Consider the following 23,497-nt stretch of genomic DNA (forward strand, 5'->3'; position numbering starts at 1 on the left):
CTACTCAGCCATAAAAAAGACAAAATTGTCCCATTCACAACAACACGGATGGACCTTGAGGGCATTATGTTAAGCGAAAATAAGCCAGATAGAGAAAGACAAACTCTGTATGATTCCACTCGTATGTGGAAGATAAACCAATACACAAAGAGAACAGTTCTTTAGTTACCAGGTGGAAGGGGGTTGGGCAGTGGGCACAAGGGGTGAAGTGGCACATTTAATACGGTGACTGACAAATAATAATGTACAACTGAAATTTTACATTATAAACTATTATGATCTCAAAAGAAAAAAAAAACAAAAATCTAAACAGTCAACTACCAAACAACCCTGCAATTGTACTCCTTGGCATTTATTCCAGAGAAATGAAGACTAAAGTTCACACAAAAGCATGTACTTGAATGTGGTGATGGAAATGTTCTGTATCAATGTCAATATCCTGGTTGTGATGTTGTACTATAGTTTTGCAAGATATTATTACCATTAGGGGAAAATGGAACGTGGGATCTCTGTATTATTTCTTACAACTGCATATGAATACACAATTATCTCAATTAAAAGAGCACATATAAAATGATCCCATTTTTATAAAATCTGCATATTAATAGAGAAATGTCTGGAAACATATACAAGAAAAGAGTAATAGTGGTTATCTCTGTTGGTGAGATGATGGGTGATTTTTCAATTTCTTCATATATTCACATATTACCAAAGTTTTTTCAATGAGCATCCTATACTATAATAGTAAGGAAAAAACAAAACTATTTTTATTATGAAAAAGAGAATACATGCTCACTGTATACATTTTTTTCCACCGAACATTTTACTATATTAATTCTTCAAAATATCATTTTAAAAGCTGTTTTACGTTCCCTTACACTGATTTAGCAATTTTACCATTTCTCTCTTACAAGGACTTAAGATTGTTTCTAATTTCTTATTGTTAAAAAAAAAAACAAAAACACAATAATAGATTCCCTCTACCGGAACCTTCACTTGCATCTCTGATTATACCCTACAGCCGGACCTCCAGTCATGGAGTTAATGGATCATTGAGTTAGGGATACTGGAACATAATGAAAAATTACTTTCCTGAGCAACTATGAATTTACGTCCCCATCATTAGTGTAGGAGTAAGAGACCACTTCACTCTGAGAATTTGCCAAGGTTGTGTTCACATTCCAAGCTCCACAGATCAAATAAGTATGGAAAACAGACATACTAACTTCATACAGCCACATTAAGGCATAATAAAATTGACTTCATACCACTCTTTTATTTTGCACAATCTAACATTATGGGTCTTGTTCACTCCTCTTCGTTTCTTAACTTCCAGAAAGTGCAAACTTCTTAGCCCGATATCCAAAGCCTACCTTTTTCACTGTGATCACTTGGCTCCAGCCACTCTCACCTCCTTGCTGTTCCTCCAACTCCTCTCGCACACTTCTGCCCAAATGCTCTTGTCTGGATATGCACAGGGCTCAGCCCCTCACTGACTTCAGGCTTTGCTCAAATGTCCCCTATCAGAGGCCTTCCCATCCCACTCTGTGCAAATTAGCAACCCCATTCTCCAGCTTCCCTCTCTGTATTTATTTGCTCTGTTTTTCTCCAGCAACCACACACTATAAGTTTTTGATTTCCCCAACTTTTTCTGAAACTTAAAAAAAACCAAATCCTGTCCTCCAAGGCACTGCCATCCAAACTTGTACGAAGTTTTGTCTCCTTATTACAGGAACCATGATCAGCTCTAGCACAATTTATTTCTAAGCTCTCCCTCCTACAATCTTTATACTGATGTCCTTTCTCCACCTTGGCCTCCACAAATGCCAATATCCATGATCTAAAGCTGTTCATTGAGGAGCCACGTTCACGCTGCCCTCTTTGTTCAATACCCTGTGGGTCTAGATGGCTTTCTTTGCATCCTGCTCTTCACCTTTATAGCATCTAGTCTCTGTGTCCTCTACATCAGCCAAATCAACAAAGGAAGCAGTATAAATATAATAAGCTAATTCATACTAAGGTGGGTGTGATTCAAAATGTACCTGAGAGAAAAGCAAATTCTTAGAGTTTCTAACTGGAAAAAGAAAGATGTAAAACGTATGGTATGTGTTCTTAAGACATTTCCATTCCATTTATTTCTCCAAATTCCCATCTCTTTGATCTTATCATAGTCTTTCCATCTGAAAAGTCTGACTCCAGTTTAACATTATCCAAGATCTCTTCTGTTTGTCATTCCATTCCGCAGTGACCTCCTCCCTCTGAATAGCAAAGGATGCCTCCTTCTGTGCCTCCTCTCTAAGTGTTTTTCTACCTCAGTGACTCTCCATTTCATAATGATTTCAGCAGAGTATGGCTTTCTCTCCTTCAAAATGTATTTGAAAGCTCCCTTTTCCTTTCCACATATCACTTCCACAGATTGTTTCCTACAGGTATTAGGAATCTGATCCATGCAATCAGTCCTATGTAAAATGCTTGCTTTTACATATCCTTACACAATTATGTTTAGAAGAAACGACTTTGAGATAAAAAATACATCCTTAAATAGAATAAAGCCGGTCTTTTCTTAATTTTCTTCTGTAATTATGATAGGTAATGCAGCGTGGTTTGCTTTCTTTTGCTGTGTACTTAGACTTTTTTCATGTTGCAATGGACTACAGATATATTCTTAATTTCGTTTTTCCTTGCAATAGGAAATAAATTAAAACAAGCTAGTCAGATTTTAAAGAAGTATATATAACATCCTGTGCTATTCCGATGGTAGAATAATTGATTTTAAAAACAGACAGTGATACTTTTCTGCATTCTACACCAAAACTTCCTGAGATACACTCAAGTGCTCACGACCACGTGACATGTGAAATATCCCCAAAAAAGCAGAATCTTCCTCCAGCGCCATGAAAACTACTCACCAGACTTTCTTGCTTTCAAGGCAATAACAGCTGCTAGCTCTCTCTGCACCTAAATAAAATATTAGGGAAAAAAATCAAATTAGAATAAGAAAAATGTAGCTATTAAAAGCAGTACTTTGTTTTTAGATATGCAACCAAAATTAAGAGCTATTGCAAATAAAGCTAAGTTGCTGCCACTTTTAGGGATTTCATTTGTTTTTAATAACATGGAAAAATTTCTGCATAGGAATTTGAGGCCCAAAATCTGGAATAATCATACTGACTGACTTCAAAAAGAAATTAGATCGTTGCCAGAGTTATACATTGTAAAACGTTGGTATTTTTGCCATGATGATGGGAGGAGCTTCAAAAACATAATCATAAAACAATCAGAAATAATGCAAATAAATTATTAAAACAAGCATGATACTTTGGCAAAGATATTAATTATTATTTACCCCTCAAAGATTGTAGTTAATACAGAAACTCTAGTAAAATTAAGATAGGTGATCCCGGTTTAACTGGACCTCTGCTCAAACACAATGAATGTTCACTTGAAGTCTGACAGGTTTATAGCAACCATTTCGGAGAACACGCCACATAAAACAACTCCTAGGAGAGGTGAAATGGGAATAGACGAGATGGAAATAGACAAGATGACCTTTAAAATCCTAAGCGCCTTAAGCCCCACTTATTTGTCCAGATTTTTGCTTGCTCACTCTCTCTCCCACTCACACTTTGAATGCTGAAATCCTTTCCTTAAAGCATTCTCTAAGAGGAACATAAAATAGAGACAGAAAAGATAACCATGGTCACTCTCAAGATAACATGAGAAAAAAAAGATAACATGAGGATCATCTTCAGGAAATCTGTTTGGTAGCAATAAAAATTCCATAATGAGCAAGCTCCTTCCTCTTCAGGACACAGTCTTCTCAGCTTAGAAGTGTGTGTGTGTTCAGGTGTTTGGAGAGGGTAGAGACAGGGGTGGTTGTGCTGAGTTTGGAAGGGTCCTGCAGCTTTATACATTACACTAATGATGTTTTAAAGGGAGAACGTGGAAGTTCAAGGTTAATGAAGATTTGCTGTTGAAATTAATCTAATTTATATTCACTTACTTGAGGCAAAAGTAGCAATATATGCTAGAGACAGGACTCTACTTAGGACGGCTTTCACAATGGCCAGGCCATCCTCTCCTGAAGAAGAGGAACTGCTCTTCCCAGAACTGCTTCACTGCTGTGCTTTCCCTGGCTGGCTACTACGAATGCCACTCTAAAGAGTATACTCTTGATTTAGCTGATTCTTTGATATCTTAAGACTCTCTCTGGAAAATTATACAGTAATGAGAAGACAACCAGCCTCTCTCCACCTTGGAAGTCTGAGCTCTGAAATTGCTCATGGTAGGAAAATTTGAGTTGAAGAATTTATGGGGAAAAACAGGCTTGGAGGAGGCAGAAATGATGAGTGACCATAGGAAAACCTTTATAAATGCTTACAGGGCTAGTCAAAAACAGCAACAAAATAAAACATCAATTATTGCATATTTATATATTGAAATCAACTGTAAGGTTCATGACAGTTTGCCATTTTCCTCCTTAATAGTGTCGCAAATACTTGGGGGTAGGGCAAAGATGCACGCTATAAACATTCAGTGAGATCTCGTCAACGGCTCCCTGATTTTATGACCTTCCAAGGAAGATCCCACCACGGCTCAGGGACAGGGAGAAAGCAGAGAAGGAAAATGATGCACGAGGTGGATCATTTAATTCGCTTACAGAGGATGGAAAACAGTCTTCTCCACCCTCCTCTTTCAGTTTTCCATACCTGAAATTCTCTTCACGAGAGCTTCAGTTTTTCTTTCTCTAATTGGAAATAAGGCTCAAAATATAAACAGCTCAAAGAAGGAAACTACTATATTCCCAGTGTATAGTATAACACTACATCTTTTTTTTTAAACACTACATCTTTTCAAAGATTTGGTGGGGAAAGAAAAGGAGGAATGGGATCAGCAAGAAATCAATACAGCATTTTGGGGGAGCTGGGAAGGAGATGAGAGATGGCAATGAGGAAGAACTTCACAGTTTAATTTAGAAGGAACCTAAAATTTTTTTTAATATAAAATAAATGAGATTACTCTACTGTACTACACTAAATTTCCTGAATGTCTGCGGTCAGGGAGGATGTAAGAGCGTTTTATGCAGAGTGGAGTGTATAATATCTTCCACGTTTCTGCCTTGGGATGGGAAAGGTTTTTGACAAAAAACCCCAAGGATAGGTTATTCTTCCTACAAAACACAAAGGACAGAGCACTGATCAAGCAAAAACACAAGCTGAGTAAGATCCATTATGCGCTCCTATAATACCTTCACAGCACTCTTTAAAAAAAATTTTTTTTAAGTACACTGGCATTTTCAATTGTATGATTAATGCCTGTCTTCTGGATGGAAGCTCCACTAAGTCAGGGACCTATTTGTCTTTTTACAGTATTATCCAGGGCAATCAACACTCATTCATTGACCCGCAGGAGGTGGATGCATAGGCAACCTTAAAAGAACACAGAAAGGACCTAGGGGACAGAAAAAGCTGCCTGAGGGAGAACAATGAAAATCAGAAGAGAAGCATTCCCCACTAATAAGCTAGTGCCAGCAAGAATCTTCAGAACATACTAGAAGAACTCAAGGACTCCTTAGCAAATAACTGTCAGGTTTACATTGAAAACTAAAACTTTGAGCAACTGTAGAAAGAGAAACTAGAATTTTCTTTAAGAACTCATAAGGGACCTGTTGGCACTGAAAAAGAAATACAATACTCCAGCACCAGTCAAGCCTTCAGATGACTGAGAGCCTGGCCCACATTTTGACAACACCTTCCTGAGAGACCCCGAGCAAAAACCATCCAGCTATAAGATGCTCCTGAATTCCTGACATTCAGGAACTGGTTAAAATAATAAATACGTACTGTTTTAAACCATTATATTTGGAAGGAGTTTGGTATGCTGAAGAGTCTTCTATAGAACAATGATTATTTTTCTACTTTATCTGCTTATGTTGTTGGTTAACCTGTTTCTTTCACCATGACTGAGATGGAACCCTCTTCTCAGATTAGGCTCAAGAAGTATACACATGTAGGGATAAGAGGCACGTTCTGATGTTAGCCATTGCTTTTATTTAATGTGGGGGCTAAACCACGGCCTAGGTAGTCAGAAGAAACGCATTCTTCTTAATCTGACGGGAAATACGTTATTACCTTGGCCTTCTCTAATCACAACTCTTCCCTAACACGATCTGAAACCCCTGAGGCTAGATGGATCTCAGAATTCAAAATTTTATACATTTCAGAAAAGTACCCTCTCTATATCACACCCTCAGTGAGGTCCGGGGCAGAAACTTGTAATCAGAAATCAGACACGTTAATACTTCTGCAATGATATGTGTGATTATTCACACCAAATGGGATAAAGAAAGACTAGAAAAAGCTTCAGGATTTTCCACTAAATATCTTCAGTGTAGGTTAGAGTTTGTCACCAAGTTAGTTATGAAAACCTTTTGTTTCTCAGAGCTTTTACATTTCAGAACTGAACAAGGGGTTGTAAACCTCTACTGATTTTACACTAAAAGTTTCTTTCCCTCCTCTTTTTCTTACGTTTCTTCTTGTGAAAGAGCTATGTAGTTACTACTTTTAGTCTACTAAGAAATGCTTTGTTTAAATAGCTTGGATTTTCACCTACCTATTTCTCAAACCTGACTGCACATTAGAATCATTTGGGGAGCTTTAAAAAACTACTGCTACTTGGGCCCCAACTAAATAAGAATCTCAGGGGCAGAGGTCCAGGCATCAGTATTTGCTGCTGCTGCTGTTGTTCCAAAGGTCCCTAAGTGATCCAGGTTGTACCAGGGTTGAGAATCACTGCTCCATTGAATACGATATCGTAATTTTCCTAAGACTCAACCTTTTAATCTTAATAATCATTTCAACTGACAATCAATCTTTACTTTTTATTTTGTTCTCCCCTAATTCATTTGTAAAGGAACATGGCCTTCACTGTATTTTTGGTATAACATTATGCTATAACACAATCAAATGATGAGATTCAGTTACTGCGTCAGCACTATGACAGACACTATCTACTCAAGCACAAGGAAAATTGCAAGGACGCTTTTTAGGAAGCTTAAACTTTAAAATATAGTCTTCTCAATAGAAAAAGAACTACATAATTCAAAACACACCTGTAGCTTAGGGTATATTTGCTCTTGTGAATATGTAAATAGGAGATAATGATGGGACTGGTAAGACATATCTCAAATTTTTTCCTCTCCCCCGGTTACCCATCAGAAACATGTTGAAATGTTTTGGTTTTCTATTTTCAATAAGCAGCAGGGCTGTTCACAAAATTGTCCTGAAATTCAACAAGAATAAGAGTCAGTCTTGTTTCCAGCACTTTGTCTTCTTTTCTCTCTGGCACTTTAATGGTGCCTTCAGCCTCAAAATCCAAATGCTCGCAAAGCTGTTTTGCATCAACGCCAAGACTTAAGAGGCAACAGAAAGCATCAAATGCAAACTCTGGGTGACAGGGAGTACCTCTGTGGAGAAGTTAACCGAGAAGACATGAGCAGACTTTGTGGAGGAAGAGGCCCTTGAAAATCAAGTGAGAAGCTGGACAGAATGAAGGTCATTTTGGGAGGACATACCTATAGTGGCAAAGGTCTTAGCTAACCAAAGAGTTGTCATTACAAACTAATTTTGAACTGAATCACCAATTCACAATTTCCCAAAGGTTTTTAGTAAATCTATTAGAGATTTAAATTTTGATACCATGATGGAAATGTTTTTAAAACACAGAATCCATTTTCTCAATTACCTAAATTAAATGTAAGAAACATAATCTAATACTCGTCCATGTTTTATTCTCAAATATTTTCACTTTTAAATCTCTATAAAATCTTAAGCTAGTGAGAACTTTAAGAATTCCAGAAAAAAACAACACACAAATAAATCTGCTTCTTAAAATAATCAATGTACTTTTTTTTTAGGAAAAGATTTGCCCTGAGCTAACATCTGTTGCCAATCTTCCTCTTTTTTTTTTTTTTCCTCCCCAAAGGCCCAGTACATGGTTGTACATCCTAGCTGTAAGTCCTACAAGTTCTTCTATGTGACCCACTGCCACAGCATGGCAACTGACAGACGGGTGGTGTGGTTCTGCGACCCGGAAGTGAACCTGGGCCACTGACGCAGTGAGAGCGCTGCACTTTAACCACTAGGCCATCAGGGCTGGCTCTCAATGCACTTTTGGATAAGACAAAAACTGAGTGGTGATGGCGGCTAGATTTTTGTCCCATGAAGGAATACCATGAGCTAAGCAATGATTTCCTTTGTTCCTCAGAGACCTGTTTTCCCATTTCCAAGTCATTTTGTTCTGAAGAGCTAATGTTGCCACAGGTCTCACACACAGATAATCTTGTGATTACCTGTGAATGTTAACCAATAATTAGAAAATTTAGAAAGTTATTTATACATCTGTCTAGACACTACTACTCTCCACCTAATAGTTTATTTAACAAATAGTTGTTTTCTGAGTAATTGCTGTCACCACAGCAAAGATGTGTTTTTAAGCATGCTGAGATGATAAAATATGTTTACACTTACTCATCTACTTCAAAGTTATTAGGGATATTTTAGAAATCTTTTATCTAGATTTTTTGTTGAATACATATAGATATGCCTTTTAATTTTATTATAACTTAGACAATAGCTGACTGTTCAAAGACAAATATATACGTAGAAGTGGCCTGAAAGTAACAAAATGAACTGGAATAAAGTCTTACACTTAAGTTTTTTAGCCTGTTATTTAAGTCTGATACATGTACATACATCTACTTTGAGAGAGGTTCACATTAAAAAAATCTGATCATTTTCATGGTATGAGTTAACAATGGAAATGACATTACTTAGAATGGATAACAATGTTTTTAGGAATATTACTAGAAGAATGACATTCAGGTCACAAAAAAATGATGGACTCCAGAAAGATCAACATCTGGATTGTACTTGGTATGGAGTACCATTTGTTTAGATTCATGAGGAGTAGCCAGTATCCACAAAAGGACAAGAAGGAAATACCCACCTCCTTGTAACTAAATGCGATGGATGCAGAAGTCTCCATTTACCTTGTCCTCCCTGCAGGATTTAACTGTTACCCATTCTCTTCTTAACCACTGGGATTCTATGACATCACATGTTCCAGGGTTTTCTCTTTCCTCTCTGGCTGCTACTTCTCTTCTCCCAAGGCTCTCCTTTTCCTTTACCTTTAAATTTTGATGATCCTTAGTGATCTATCCTCAGCCTTCTTGACCTCCTTCTTATTCTGCTCATTCTCCCTATGCAATCTCATTTACTCACTGGGCTGCAATTATGTCTGCATCTCTAGGGCCTTAGAGCCCAATATCTATCCACCTCCTGGACCTAAATGCCCCATTAGTAGCCCACACTCAACATTTCCAAACATGAGGTCATTTTCTTACCATCTCCCTCCACCCCATAAATCTGTTCTATGTCCCATATACCCAGTCAGTGAATGGTACCACGATATACCTGGATCTCAAGCCAAGAAATGAGGTATCCCAGATTTAGCTCAGCCCACCATCTTCTCCCACTCAGACTGCTGTCTGTAATTTATCTCTCTTCATACCACACTGTTCATTACCCTACAGCAAGACTAATCAGCCTAAAACATAAATTTTATATCTCTTGCTAAAAAACTCTTCAAAGAATTCTCCATGACACCATGACAGAGTCCAATGTCTAATACTGCATATACAGTATTCTTCTGATCTGGTTTTCATTATTGTCTCTATCTCCATCCCTCCTCAGAAAATCATGTCTAAAAAAAGAAAAAAATCAATGTTCCAGACTTAGGAAAATAGAACACATGCAATTCTCTGAATGGGTCATGCTCTTTCTTCCCTCTGGGGCTTTCCAAATGCTCTTCTCTCTGTCTGGAATGCCTCTCTACCTCCCCACTTTGTGTGGCTGTCACTTACTTGTCCTTCAGGTCCCAATTTAGTTACCATCTTCTCTTGAAGGCCAACCACCTCCCACCATGCAGTGAAGTCTTCCCTGTTTATACTCCAATAACACTCTACAGTTACCTCAATTATAGCTCTGTCACAGGCTAGTGAAATCCCCTCGTTAGCTGGGGGTCTCCAATAGTAGATTAAAAGCCCATGAATACTGACTCCTTTATTCATCATTCTGACCCTGGCTCCTGGTACTGATCCTGGTACATATGTTAGTGATCAAGAATACAAGTAAAGTGTTTTTAGTTGCTGCTGAGAAGAGAAGACTTAGGGGGAACATGACCGTTAGCTTCAAATATTTGAAAGGCTGAGGGTAAAATTCAGACCAATGAAGAGAAGTTGCAAAAAAGGCTTGTTTTACCTCTAAGAACTTTCAAATAATCAGAGCTGTCCACAGCGGAAATGGTACATGTGAGGTTTAGTAGAAGATGCTTCCTATGGGAAGGTAAATATCAGAAATACCCAGACCAAGGAACTGTTCTAAAGATTTGTTTTATGAATGCTTCCTTTCCAAATCATCCACCATCAACAGAGGACAAGCATGAGCCTCCCGGGGGTGGTGACACCTGTCAGCCTGCAGTTTAACAGCTGGTGATACTATAGCCATCTAATCCATCCAACAGAGATAGAGGTGGTGCAAATCTTAAGAAATAGACGAAAAATATCTGTTGGAGACCATTTCTTGTTATGGAAACATCATCAATTTCATGGCACAAAGAATAGGAGAAGCTACAGATATACCTGTTGAAATAAATCTGAAAAGAGTAAGCCAAAACACTGACATCTTTTCAAAAGAGCAGATATATCTGTTCCTTCAGTCTTCAAAGCTGCTCTTACTACTCCTGGTCAGGGATTTCCCCAAAGCCCTAACTGCTGATCAACATGAATTTCTTGACACATAAAGATTTCATATATATAAAATGTATTTTAAGGAAACAAGTCTATATTGGACATTCTGATTTTTGCCATAATAATGAAATAAAACAATTATGTTAACATCATTAAATTTTTAATTTTTATGTCTCAAGTTATTTTTTCCATTTTCTGGTAAGCCCAGAGTATTTTCAATCCATACCACATTTAATTGATTCTTCAGTAGATTTACATGATACAGTTTATTTAACAAAGTGTCTTTATAGACAATATAATTTGCAAACATGTCTTATAATACCTTTTATTCCATATTACATCTCACTGCTTACATGGTAAAATGTCTTTTCTCAGTCACTGTGCTTTGGGAAGGTAAGCTTCTAAACTGGTGCAATAGTATAAGTGCAAGACCAGCCAGGTCCCAGATACTGTAGGGATCTTCTATGGTTGGGGCCTCCTATCTGTAGGAGTAGATTCCTGTAGAACCGGGTAGGGGTGTCACATTAGAAACACTTGTATTGGGATGAATACAAGACCCTTCCCAACTAGAAAGTCTATCTATAAAAATTGCTCACATGGGAAGGATTCCTGGGAGAACAAGATTCAGAACTCAAGATCCAAAACCCTAAAACATGAGTAGGAAATCTCTCTTTATTTTATGCTAACCTTGACAGAAGTTCTAGCATTCCAGTTGGTGGGGCAGAGTCACAGCCCTCTACCTCACAGGATTGTTGTGAGAATTAAATGAGTTAATACCTATAAAGCATCTGGAATGGTGCCTGACACAGAGTAAGTGCTATCTGTTGCCTATCATCACATTACTATAATTAATATAGCTGAGCTTAACAGCAAAATAGAAGACAATTCAGTCCTTAATTGCTTTAATATTCCACGTTTAAGGCCCTTGTTCCCAGCTAAATTATAAACTCCCTGACAACCAGTATTGTGTCTGCTCATTATATTCCATCTATCTAACCCCCCATTGCAACTAGGATAAAAGGGACTGATGTGTTTCAGCGAAAAGTTGTCAACAGTGTTTAAAGTGCTTGCATTTTCAGAGTTTACTTTAAAAATGAACTTTTAGATTTCCACAGAATTCCAAAGCTTTTATAAAGGCACGAAGGGCAGACTTTAGTTTTGGAAGTTTCACTTGAAACTTCACAGGTATCAATCAGCTGTGGCCTAGCAGTTTTTTGACATTTGAGGGATAACTGCTGTTTTATGATTCAAGGGACTGTGGGTACATACTCAACAAAGAATGTGTATTAATTTTGTATTCCCAGTGCAAGAAACTACCACCCCTTTGGCAGTTAAAAATGATATCCATTTATTATCTCACATTTCCATAGGTCAGAAGTCCAGGTACAGAGTGGCTCAACCAGGTCCTCTGCTTAGACTCACAAGGCCAAAATCAAGATATGAGCAGGGCCACATTCCTTACTGGAGGCTCTGGGGGAGAACACGCTTCCAAGTTCACGCAGGTTGTTGGCAGAATCTGATTCTTGCATCTGTAGGATGGAGGAGACTGTTTCCTTGCTGGTTGCCACCTGGAACCTTAGCTCCAAGAGGCCTCTCTCTGGTCCTTGCACGTGGGCTCCTACTTCTCAGAGCCAGCAGTACTGTCTATGTTGAATCCATCTCATACTTGGAATGTTTTCTTACCTTCTCCTCTGCCATTTCTCTTTGACTCCCACCAGAGCAAGTTCTTTGCTTTAATGGGCTCATGGGATTCAACTAGGTCCATGAAGACAACCCAGATCCGTAGCCTTAAATATATGTGTAAAGTACCTTTTGCTATGTAATGTGATATTTACAGGTGCCAAGAAGGGTATTCATCTTTGGGGGACCATTCTGCCTACCAGAGACTAGTAACATAGATCCTCCGAGCCTTCCTGAAAAACTATCCCTCAACACCTTTTTAGGGCCTCACAGTAACTTGCTAATAGAGTCTAGTTCTGGAACATGATTTACCTCCTATAAAATCTTTACCAGAGCACACCCCTGAGTTTGCACAATGAAACCAGAAGCCCTGAGAACCAGTGTGAATAAATTTCTAAATTGCTAAGCCATGCAACCATATTTGCCAGCATTTAATGACTCCGAACAGGTTAAAAATTAAAATGCTATTTAATATAACTTCATAGGTCTCATTTCATAAAATTCTTCAAATAAGAAGAGAATTTTATATCAAATCCCAAACCCAATCTGTTGAAACCTATTCGGTAACTATGAAATGTTTTAAGTGAAGATAATGTGGTAAATTGATTTTTGAACCCTAAATTGTTATTTTTAATTAACGTGGACTCTTAATTAATGCTTCCTGTCTCAAATAATTCATCTCTCCAATGCAAATGAAAATACACTCTGCTATGTGAGACTGAAATGTAATAGTGCACGAAAAGCATTAGCTGAATGCCTGCACAATGTAAAAGCTCAACAAATGTTAGCCATTCTTAGCCTTTTACCCATTTCTCACGTGGTCTTCTTAAATCAACAATGGCTAATAAATTAACATCTGTAAGCAAGTTTCTTCAATAATTTCTACACACTGAATTAATCTCTGTGTTGTTTATAATATCAAAAAATTGAAAATGACTACAATGTTTAAAAATAGGGGAAAATGGTAAATCTGTGGAATGGGATACTATGGAACCAATATAAATGTCGTAGGAGGTACTTTTAGCCTTGAGACATATTAAGTGAAAAGTACAGACCATAAAATCAAAGGGTCTTTGTTTTTGTAAAAAAATATACACACAGGAAAAATAATCTAGAAAGTAATAAACACTAAAGTGTTAATAATGAGTTATTTCTGAATAGTTTCAATATGGGCATTTTTTCTATTCTTGAATTTTTTTTTAAGTCATTAAGTTCAAGCTAAACAATCCAAGTGTCAGATAAACCAGAAGAAAACTGCAAAGCGTAATCACAGTAATGCCAACTCACTACCAGGATTACCATCATTTTGACACTTTCAAATTTAGAGATAGAATTCATACGAGTATTCACATTAAATTTGATTATATTCTAATTTTTACAACAATATAAAATAATACAAACTGGTGTAAAGACTACCTTACTTCATCACCACCAAAAAACTCAAGTAATTTTCACTTTTTTATACGTCTCCTGGTCCTTCTGCACATATGGACAAACTATATAAAGCTACAACATTGACTTAAGGACAAAAAAATTACATTTCATCTTAGCAGCTGTAAGAAGTTCTATTTTAAACAAATGCACAAGGCAGCAGCCCAATATGAAATGTTCATGGATCATCCTTTAAAGCTCCTTCAGTTTCCCTCAGATAGGATTTCACAGTAACACCTCACAAACCCATGACTGTCAATATACAAACTAATAGCTGAATGGCGTATTTCTATTCCTTGTCAATTGAAAATGTCTATGTTTTCTATGAGTATTGCATATCGAAATGACTTTCTTCATCTTGGGATTAGACATCCAAATACCATAATGCACATGTATATGTACACATGTGTACACACATATTTCTTTCGATTCATTGAGACCTGTTTTATTCTTGAATGGGTCCTACACACTTATGCCTTTCTAAATAGATGCATTTAAATAAATGTCCCGATATTGGACTGTTTCAGTAGACCAAAGAACATGTATTATGCTGCTCACCAAAACCAAATTCTCAAGGCTAGAGTTAAATTAGATTACTGCATAATCTGGGTAGGTGCATACGGTTCCTTTGGAAGTTAAGAGATAACTTAGTAATTAATTTTACAAGTTGTGTTTGTGTACATCTTTATCTTTTGGTATTTGGGGATCTATTCCCAGAATGAATAAAATCATTCTGATGTGCAACAGATACCCATTTCTTATTGACAAAGGATAGAAATATACTATTCAACTATCTGTTCGGGTATTGACAGTCATGGGTTTGTGAAGTCTTCCTGTGAGATCCTACCTGAGGGAATCTGAGAGAGCTTTAACCAGCTCTCCAAGTGTCCCAGAGATGACAATCCATAGCCCAAGGCCCTTTGGACACTCTAGCTGATAAGGGTAGCTGTAAAGAACAACCAGGGAATGTACTAACAAGCCCCAGGGCTCCTTATAAACAATAAGAACAAGGAATACTATGCCAGAAATGTGCTACAATTCCTCTGGTGCTTTTTTGTCTTCTAGGGCCTCACTTGACAGTTTCTCTCAAAACCCAATCTACCTGGCCCTTCCCCAAATCACATAGTAGCTCCGAAGCCATGGAAGAGATAGAGCCAGGCTAAGGACTCCGAGCAGGAATGTTATGTTCCCTACAGATAAAAAATATAAGGTAACAAGATGTTCATGGTCCTGTGGCAGCCAGACAGAGGTTAGTCATTCTCCAGGAAAATAACTTACTTTTATTCTCTGAACAAACAAGCCTGCTCAGGTCTGTGATAGACAAAGAAAAGGGAGATTAACTACACTCCCTCTGTTTCTCCATGCCCCAGGAAGGAGGAGGCAGACAGCCAGGAAAAAGGGTGACTGGAAACTAGCATTTTAGCATTTTAAAAAACATATTTCTAAATACAGCAAAAATCATCACTGGATTGTACTCAACACATACTAAATGTGACAGATTCTCCCCAGTTTCACTAACCTAACATTATTTCTAGACCTTGCTAATTTGTCATATAGTCTTTTAAGTAAGTCTCTAAAATTCTAACGTTTTCAAGATTCATCAAAACCCAAACCCCATGCCATATCTGCTTCCAGAACCAGTACCAATTTTAAAGTTTCCAATTTAAAAAGCTGTCATTGTTATCTTCAGATACTACTGTTCAAGAGGGAATTTCTCCAATGTACCAATCCCAACTTGTAGATTCATTAAGAAGGACAAACTAGGGCCGGCCCTGTGGCCCAGTGGTTAAGTTCGCACACTCTGCTTCAGCGGCCCAGAGTTTCGCCAGTTTGGATCCTGGGCACGGACACGGCGCTGCTCATCAGACCAAGCTGAGGCGGTGTCCCACATAGCACAACCAGAGCCACTCACAACTAGAACCTACAACTATGTACTGGGGGGCTTTGGGGAGAAGAATTAAAAAAAAAAGAAGAAGATTGGCAACAGTTGTTAGCTCAGGTATCAATCTTTAAAATAAATAAATAAAATAATTTTTTTTAATTAAAAAAAAAAAGAGAAGGACAAACTAAAGGAATCCTAGCCACTTTATATGATTCCCGGACCCAGAACGGGTAAAAACGGAGTCCTGTGAAAGACATACCCTTAAAGAAAACGACTGAAGCTTCAGGTGAAAGATTAGACATGGCAAAGGACAGGAGTTTTAAATGAGTGAAAGCAAACTATAAGAACAGACAATATTAGAGGAACGAGATAGCTCACAAGACAGAGAATCCTGAAAAGTTTGTATCCTTGAGTTTCATAGTGTCGTGCATTCAGTGATAGAGCAATTTTTTGTTCCTTACGACCCAGTTCCTTGTGCCTCTGTAACAAATATTTCCCAAGAGAACTCTATCTAAGGAAAAGATGACTTGGGAGGAGAATCAGACAAAGCCTCAAGTTAAGTGGAGTTCTTGGTGAACGAGAGGAAAATCAGATCCATCTTACCTGTACAACAGGATCCCAAACAGGGAAAAACTAAGAACAAGACTTTTACTAGAAAGAATGCTAGAAATCACGAGAGAGCAAGTTCACAGTTGATGTCAAAGCTGATGGAGTCACATGACAATTTCTGGACACTGAGCAGAGAAAAACATTTTGTGAAGTTGACAATGTGCAGCAGTCAATTATAACCATCTTTTTTCCCTAAAGAGGGGCAAAAGGAAACTCCATACCAGGTTTCTCTTTCTCTAACACTTTCACTGATAGTTATATATCCTAGTATGGCTTTTTGCTTCTTATGGCTTCATTTACTTCAAGATCTTCTAGAATTTTTAGAAGACACCTTGGTTTATAATTTTTGTTTGACTGGCAAGTAAGATTTTTTAAGCTCAGGGCTATTTCTTAGAGGAGTGATGATAATGTATTTGAAGACCCTATGAGAAGGAATTTAGAAAATACCATCAACCACACACCAAAATAAACTCAAAATGGATCAAAGACCTAAAGATTAGGCCTGAAACAATAAGTCTTCTGGAAGAGAATATAGGCAGTACACTCTTTGACTCAGTTTCAAAAGAATCTTTTCGGACACTATAACTCCTCAGTTGAGGGAAACAATAGAAAGAATAAACAAATGGGACTTCATCAGACTAAAGAGCTTCTTTAAGGCAAGGGAAAACAGAATTGAAACAAAAAAACAGCTCACTAATTGGGAAAAAATATTTACAAGCCACTTATCTGACAAAGGGTTAATCTCCATAATATACAAAGAACTCACACGGCTTCACAACAAAAAAACAAACAACCCGATCAAAAAATGGGCAGAGGACATGAACAGACATTTCTCAAAAGAAGATATGAATATGGCCAATAGACACATGAAAAGATGTTCATCATCGCTAATCATCAGGGAAATGCAAATCAAAACTACACTAAGATATCACCTTACACCCATTAGATTGGCAAAAACATCCAAAACCAAGAGTGACAAATGTTGGAGAGGTTGTGGAGAAAAAGGAACCCTCATACACTGTTGGTGGGAATGCAAACTGATACAGCCACTATGGAAAACAGTATGGAGATTTCTCAAAAAGTTAAAAATAGAAATACCCTATGACCCAGCCATCCCATTACTGGGTATCTATCCTAAGAACCTGAAATCAGAAATCCCCAGAGTCCCTTGCACCCCTATGTTCATCGCAGCATTATTTACAATAGCCAAGATGTGGAACCAACCTACATGCCCAGAAACTGATGATTGGATAAAGAAGATATGGTATATATACACAATGGAATACTACTCAGCCATAAAAAAAGACAAAATTGGCCCATTCGCAGCAACAAGGATGGACCTCGAGGGTACTATGTTAAGCGAAATAAGCCAGTCAGAGAAAGATGAACTCTATATGACTCCACTCATAGGTGGAAGTTACTATATTGACAAGGAGATCTGATCGGTGGTTACCAGGGAAAAGGGGGGTGTGGGGGGAGGGCACAAAGGGGGAAGTGGTGTACCCACAACATGACTAACAAAAATGTACAACTGAAATCTCACAAGGTTGTAATCTATCATAACATTAATAAAAAAAAAAAAAGAAAATACCATCAAAAGCAGAGGTTCTACATTAAAGTTGGACGAATGAAAGAAAATGAGCAAAGGAATACTGCAGAAAGACAGAGAAATCTAAACTGATGAAAATTATAAACTGAATCAGCTTGGAGAAGGAACACAAGGTGTAAGAGTGTCTAGTTCAATGGTCCCAGAGTATTAGCTTTTGCTCTCATTCCCATTGTTCTCTCTTCCTAAATTCTGAACACTCGATTTGTAATTTTAATTCATCTCTCAAGATGTGGCCACAAACTATCCACCACTATCACCACCAGGTTCGTGTTTTATTGTGGACACTCAACACTGTTCTCTTTCACCATCCAAGTGCCCCCTGTCCTCTTATAAGTGCTACTAACGTAATTATCCCACCAAATAGGCATCTACTATATAAAATTCACAACATAGCCTAACTCACATCACCTCAGTTGACAATTAGACTGTGTGAACAAAAATAACAAATGTCACTCAAGCCCAAATAAGATGTTTGTATTCTCTTATCTTTATAATTTCCATTGTGAAAATTTAGCCTAAAGAAAGAGAAAGAGACTAATAAGCTTTGTTTTGGATATTGATTTTAAACAAGAGATGGAAGTCTAGAATCCTTTTTTATCTCCTATTTAAGGATGTCCAAGTTTCCATTTCCTGTTTTTGGACGATTCCCAAGTACTCTCAGTGCTCTGAGATGCCTCAAGGTTTAGCTTATTTCCTAATCTACATCCTAAGAACTATGGATTTGAGAACAGTATTTAATTCACTGTAAACTCTTCCCTATATTTAGTTTACCCTGGATTGTGATACAAACAGATGAAAGCTGTGTCATCAATTGTGAATACTCTTTTTGTCATGAACACTGGAAGAATTCATGTTTAAAAATAAAACAGAATAATGCTCACAACTTCAAGGATGGGAACTGATAAGCTGTGTCATTCAAGGGTGCTTCTTAGCTTACCAGCTTGATCAGACCAACAGAGACTCATAATAAATGAGAAAGAGGTTTTCAAGTTAGCAAAATTTGTAGTGTCAGAAGATAATAGAAAGGAAGCTAAGGTGCTAAGGTAGAAACCATATACAGAACAGGGAAACTATTTTCAGACAATGATGCCCAGAGTGCTTCTGTAGACTTTCTCTAAAAAGGAGTCTTTATAGCCATGTCATTTCCCCCTACGCTGAAAACTTCTTACAGTTTTATTGTTTAGGTTTTTGCATGCCAGGCATCTGGGAAGGTGGTTCTTTCCTGAAAATCACCAGAAGCACGGCCGGAACATTTCAATCATTCATGTGTGTGTAAATTTAACAACTGTAAATCTAACTAAATTATAAAGACATTTCTGTTTCTACATATATACTGTCTTCTCATGTTCCTTTAATATGAAAACTCACTTGTGTTTTCTTCCAGGGTAGAATTTCAGGTTTTTTTTTTTTTTTAATGACAGGATCTTTCCTTTGATGAACCTAAACTGAGACTAAGAAATAAATTATTGGGATTAAAGAAATAGGAATTTTCTTAAGACAGTCATATACAAAGCACCCAAGTTTGAATAAAAAAAGGTGAATATACAGGACAGCACTGTAAATTGTATTTCTGGAGACCACTGCCTCCATTCCAGTGTCCCCAAAACATGCACAACCTTGACGAGCACATTAGCAACTCTGCATTACGGATGTCACTTTTGCTTTCCTTCAATGCATTTAGGGGTCATGGTAGATGAGAACTACTAGACTGATGTTTGTAAATATCTTCCTTCCTGCATGATGTTTACACCTACATAACAAAGTTTCTATACCATTGCCAACAGGAATAACTACATTGTGAAGAGGTAAAACACAACAGTCCCTTAATAAATGCTTATACAATGAATAAAGGTATTTTAGAACTTAGATATATATAGTCCAACCACTCAACTTGGCCAGGGCACACTGTTGGAAGATTTAAGAATCAAGGTCCTCAATCTCAGTTCAATGATATTTCACTAATTCAGGCCAATGAGCCATCAACTGAAAGATGAAATTTTCTCCTCTGCCCTTTATTCTCATTCCTAAATACCAGGACTCCAGCACCTTACCTCCATTTATTCAGTCTTTTAGCTTGGAGATTTTTCCAGTAAGACTATCTCAACCAATATATAGCAAACACTTTGCTGTCCATCCCTACTTTTTGGAGGCTCTCTTGAATTTGACTTTCATGGTATAAATCATTCAGCTATTTCCACTTCCTCTCACTGTCCTCTCCTCTCCCTACTGTCCTCTTACTGTGGGTGCTCCCCAAGACTCTATCTTCCATTCTGCTCTTCAATAGACATCCTGTGACTGGTTCCCATAACTTTAGCCCTGACCTCTCTGAGCTCCAGATTCACATCTCCAGGTGTTTCCCGATTATTTTTATGTTCCTATCTCCTCACACTCAATATGTCCAAAAATATATCATCCCTCCTTCCACATATTTACTCAGCTTCCTAAGAATATCATCACTTTTCCACTCATGTAAGTTCAGAACTTTAGTCATCTGACTCCTCCTATACCTTTACCCGGTTCTACTGATTTTTAAAAAATCTTTGTGCTCATTTTTTAACTTGTTTTTCTTTTGGTTCCTACAAAAACCACCATAAACTAGGTTTCCATCTGCCTCTCAACCAGTCTCCCCTTCTCCGACTCATCTTCTTTCTTAAACATCTACTTCATCATGTTAATTTGTTGTTCAAAAAGTCACTCACTTTTCCTAACAAGGATCTTCTCTAGCCAGGTGGGTCTACTCACTATTTTCCCACTGTACTTTCTTACTCCTCAGCCTGCACACAATAAACCCCACAGCTGGGGTACACATCCTCCTAATCATGACCTGTTCTAATCCTAACTGCCATCAATAGTGGTTCAAATCTAGTCTCTTCAATGAAGCTTTCTGCTACTGTTCCTGAATTTGCTATCTATACACCACTATTATTGGTGCTCCATTGCCAATCACTTTAAAGTTATGTGTCACTTAACAAAGGGAATACATTATGAAAAATGTGGTGTTGGGCGATTTCACTGTTATGCGAACATCAAAGAGTGTACTTATATAAACCCAGATGGAATAGCCTACTACACAACCAGACTATATGGTACTAATTTACGGGACCACTGTGGTATATACAGCCCGTTGTTGACTGAAACGTTGTTATGCAGCACATGACTGTTTATATTAACTCTCTAAATGTACTTGTCTTCCTGGTATGACTGTAGGAACCACATCTTACATGTCTTTCCCGCTTCTGAAACTATCCCAACAACTATGTTATATTAAGAAAAAAATGAGGCATTGTAGTCAGGAGAACATGATTAGGAAGCAGAAAATTCTGAGTTTAGATCTTGGCTTTGTTCCTTGCTAGGTGAGCAACCCTGGGAAGGTATTTAACCTCTGCAAGCTTCCATATCTATAAAATAGAGATTATGCTACCTTTTTCATAGGGCTGTTTTGAAGTCCAACAGAATGTGTACATATGTGTATGCACAAACACAATGTTAACATGGTCTGGTCCATAGTGAGTGCTTTTTAAATAGATGGCAGTATGATTTTGCACACAATAGGCACTACGCTTTGGTCAATATTTTAAACTGCACAATCTACAGATTCAATGCAATGCAATCCCTATCAAAATTCCAATGACATTTTTCACAGAAATAGAACAAACAATCCTATAATTTGTACAGAACCACAAAAGACCCCGAATAGCCAAAGGAATCTCGAGAAAGAAGAACAAAGCTGGAGGAATCATGCTCCCTGATTTTAAACTATGTTACAAAACTACAGTAATCAAAACACTATGGTACAGGCACAAAACAGACATATAGGTCACTGGAACAGAATAGAGAGCTCAGAAATAAACCCACATACATACAGTCAATTAATTTACAACCAAGGAGTCAAGAATATACAATGGGGAAAGGACAGTCTCTTCAATAAAAGATGTTGGGAAAACTGGACAGGTACATGCAAAAGAATGAAACTTGACCACTATCTTAAACCATACACAAAAATTCACTCAAAATGGAGTAAAGACTTGAACATAAGCTCTAAAACTATAAAATTTCTAGAAGAGAACATAGGCAGTAAGCTCCTTGACATTGGTCTTGGAGATGATTTTTTGGATCTGACACCAAAGGCAAAAACCAACAAGTGGGAATACATCAAACTAAAAAGCTTCTGCACAGCAAAGGAAACCATCAACAAAATGAAAAGGCAACTTTACTGAATGGAAGAAAATATTTCCAAGTCATATATCTGATAAGGGGTTAATACCCAAAACATATAAAGAACTATATAACTCAACAGCAAACAAACTTCCAAAGAAGACACAAAAATGAGGAACAGGTACATGAAAAGATGCGCAACATCACTAATTATCAGAGAAATGCAAATCAAAACCACAATGAGATATCAAGTCACACTTGTTAGAAAGGCTATTATCAAAAAGACAAGAAATTAGTGTTGGCAAGAATGTGGAGAAAAGGGAACTCTTGTGCACTGCTTGTGGGAATGTAAATTGGTGGAGGCATTATGGAAAACAGTATGGAGATTCCTCAAAAAATTAAAAATAGAACTACCGTATGATGCAGCAATTCCATTTCTGAGTATTTATCCAAAGAAAACAAAAACATGAACTCAAAAAGATATATGCATCTCCATGTTCATTGTAGCATTATTTACAGTAGCCAGGATATGGAAACAACCTAAGCATCCACCAATGGATAAATGGATAAAGACAATGTGATACACACACACACAATGGGATATTATTCAGCCATAAAAAAGAATGAAATCTAGCCACTTGTGACAACGTAGATGAATCTTGAGGGCATTATGCTAAGTGAAATAAGTCAGATAGAGAGAGACAAATACCATATGATGTCACTTATATATGGAATAAAAAAAAAATTCAGCTCATAAACACAGAGAACAGATTGGTGGTTGCCAGAGGCAGGGGTTTAGGGATGGGAGAAATGGCTAAAGTGAGTCAAAACGTACAAACTTCCAGTTATAAAATAAATAAGTTATGGGGATGTACCATACAGCGTGGCAACTATAGTTAATAATACTGTATTGCATATTTAAAAGTTACTAAGAAAGTAAATCTTAAAAGTTCACATCATAAGAAAAAAATTCTGTAAGTATGGTAACAGATGTTAACTAGACTTACTGCAGTGATCATTTCACAATACATACAAATATTGAATCATTATGTTGTACACCTGAAACTAACATAATGTACGTCAATTATACTTCAATTTAAAAAATTTCTGTTTTTGGTGAGGAAGATTGGCCCTGAGCTAACATCTGTTGCCAATCTTCCTTTTTTTTTCTTGCTTGAGGAAGATTGTCTCTGAGCTAACATCCGTGCCAATCTCCCTCTATTTTGTATGTGGGATGCCACCACAGCATGGCTTGATGAGTGGTGTGTAGGTCCATGCGTGGGATCTGAACCTGAAAACCCCACACTGCCAAAGCAAAATGCAC

At 37.4% G+C, this 23,497-nt stretch overlaps 1 protein-coding gene across 3 annotated transcripts in view; it reads right to left on the reverse strand.

Moving 5' to 3' along the window:
- RAPGEF5 (Rap guanine nucleotide exchange factor 5) overlaps positions 1–23,497 on the reverse strand; it is a 227,598-nt gene that overhangs the window by 143,618 nt on the left and 60,483 nt on the right. For all 3 annotated transcript variants that reach the window (XM_014830572.3, XM_044766055.2, XM_070510112.1), the window contains exon 7: positions 2,910–2,958. In XM_014830572.3, coding sequence (XP_014686058.2) covers positions 2,910–2,958 — 49 coding nt within the window. The remainder of the gene's footprint in view (positions 1–2,909; positions 2,959–23,497) is intronic.

This window comes from Equus asinus, chromosome 1 (genome assembly GCF_041296235.1).
Source record: "Equus asinus isolate D_3611 breed Donkey chromosome 1, EquAss-T2T_v2, whole genome shotgun sequence".
Lineage (NCBI taxonomy): Eukaryota > Metazoa > Chordata > Mammalia > Perissodactyla > Equidae > Equus > Equus asinus.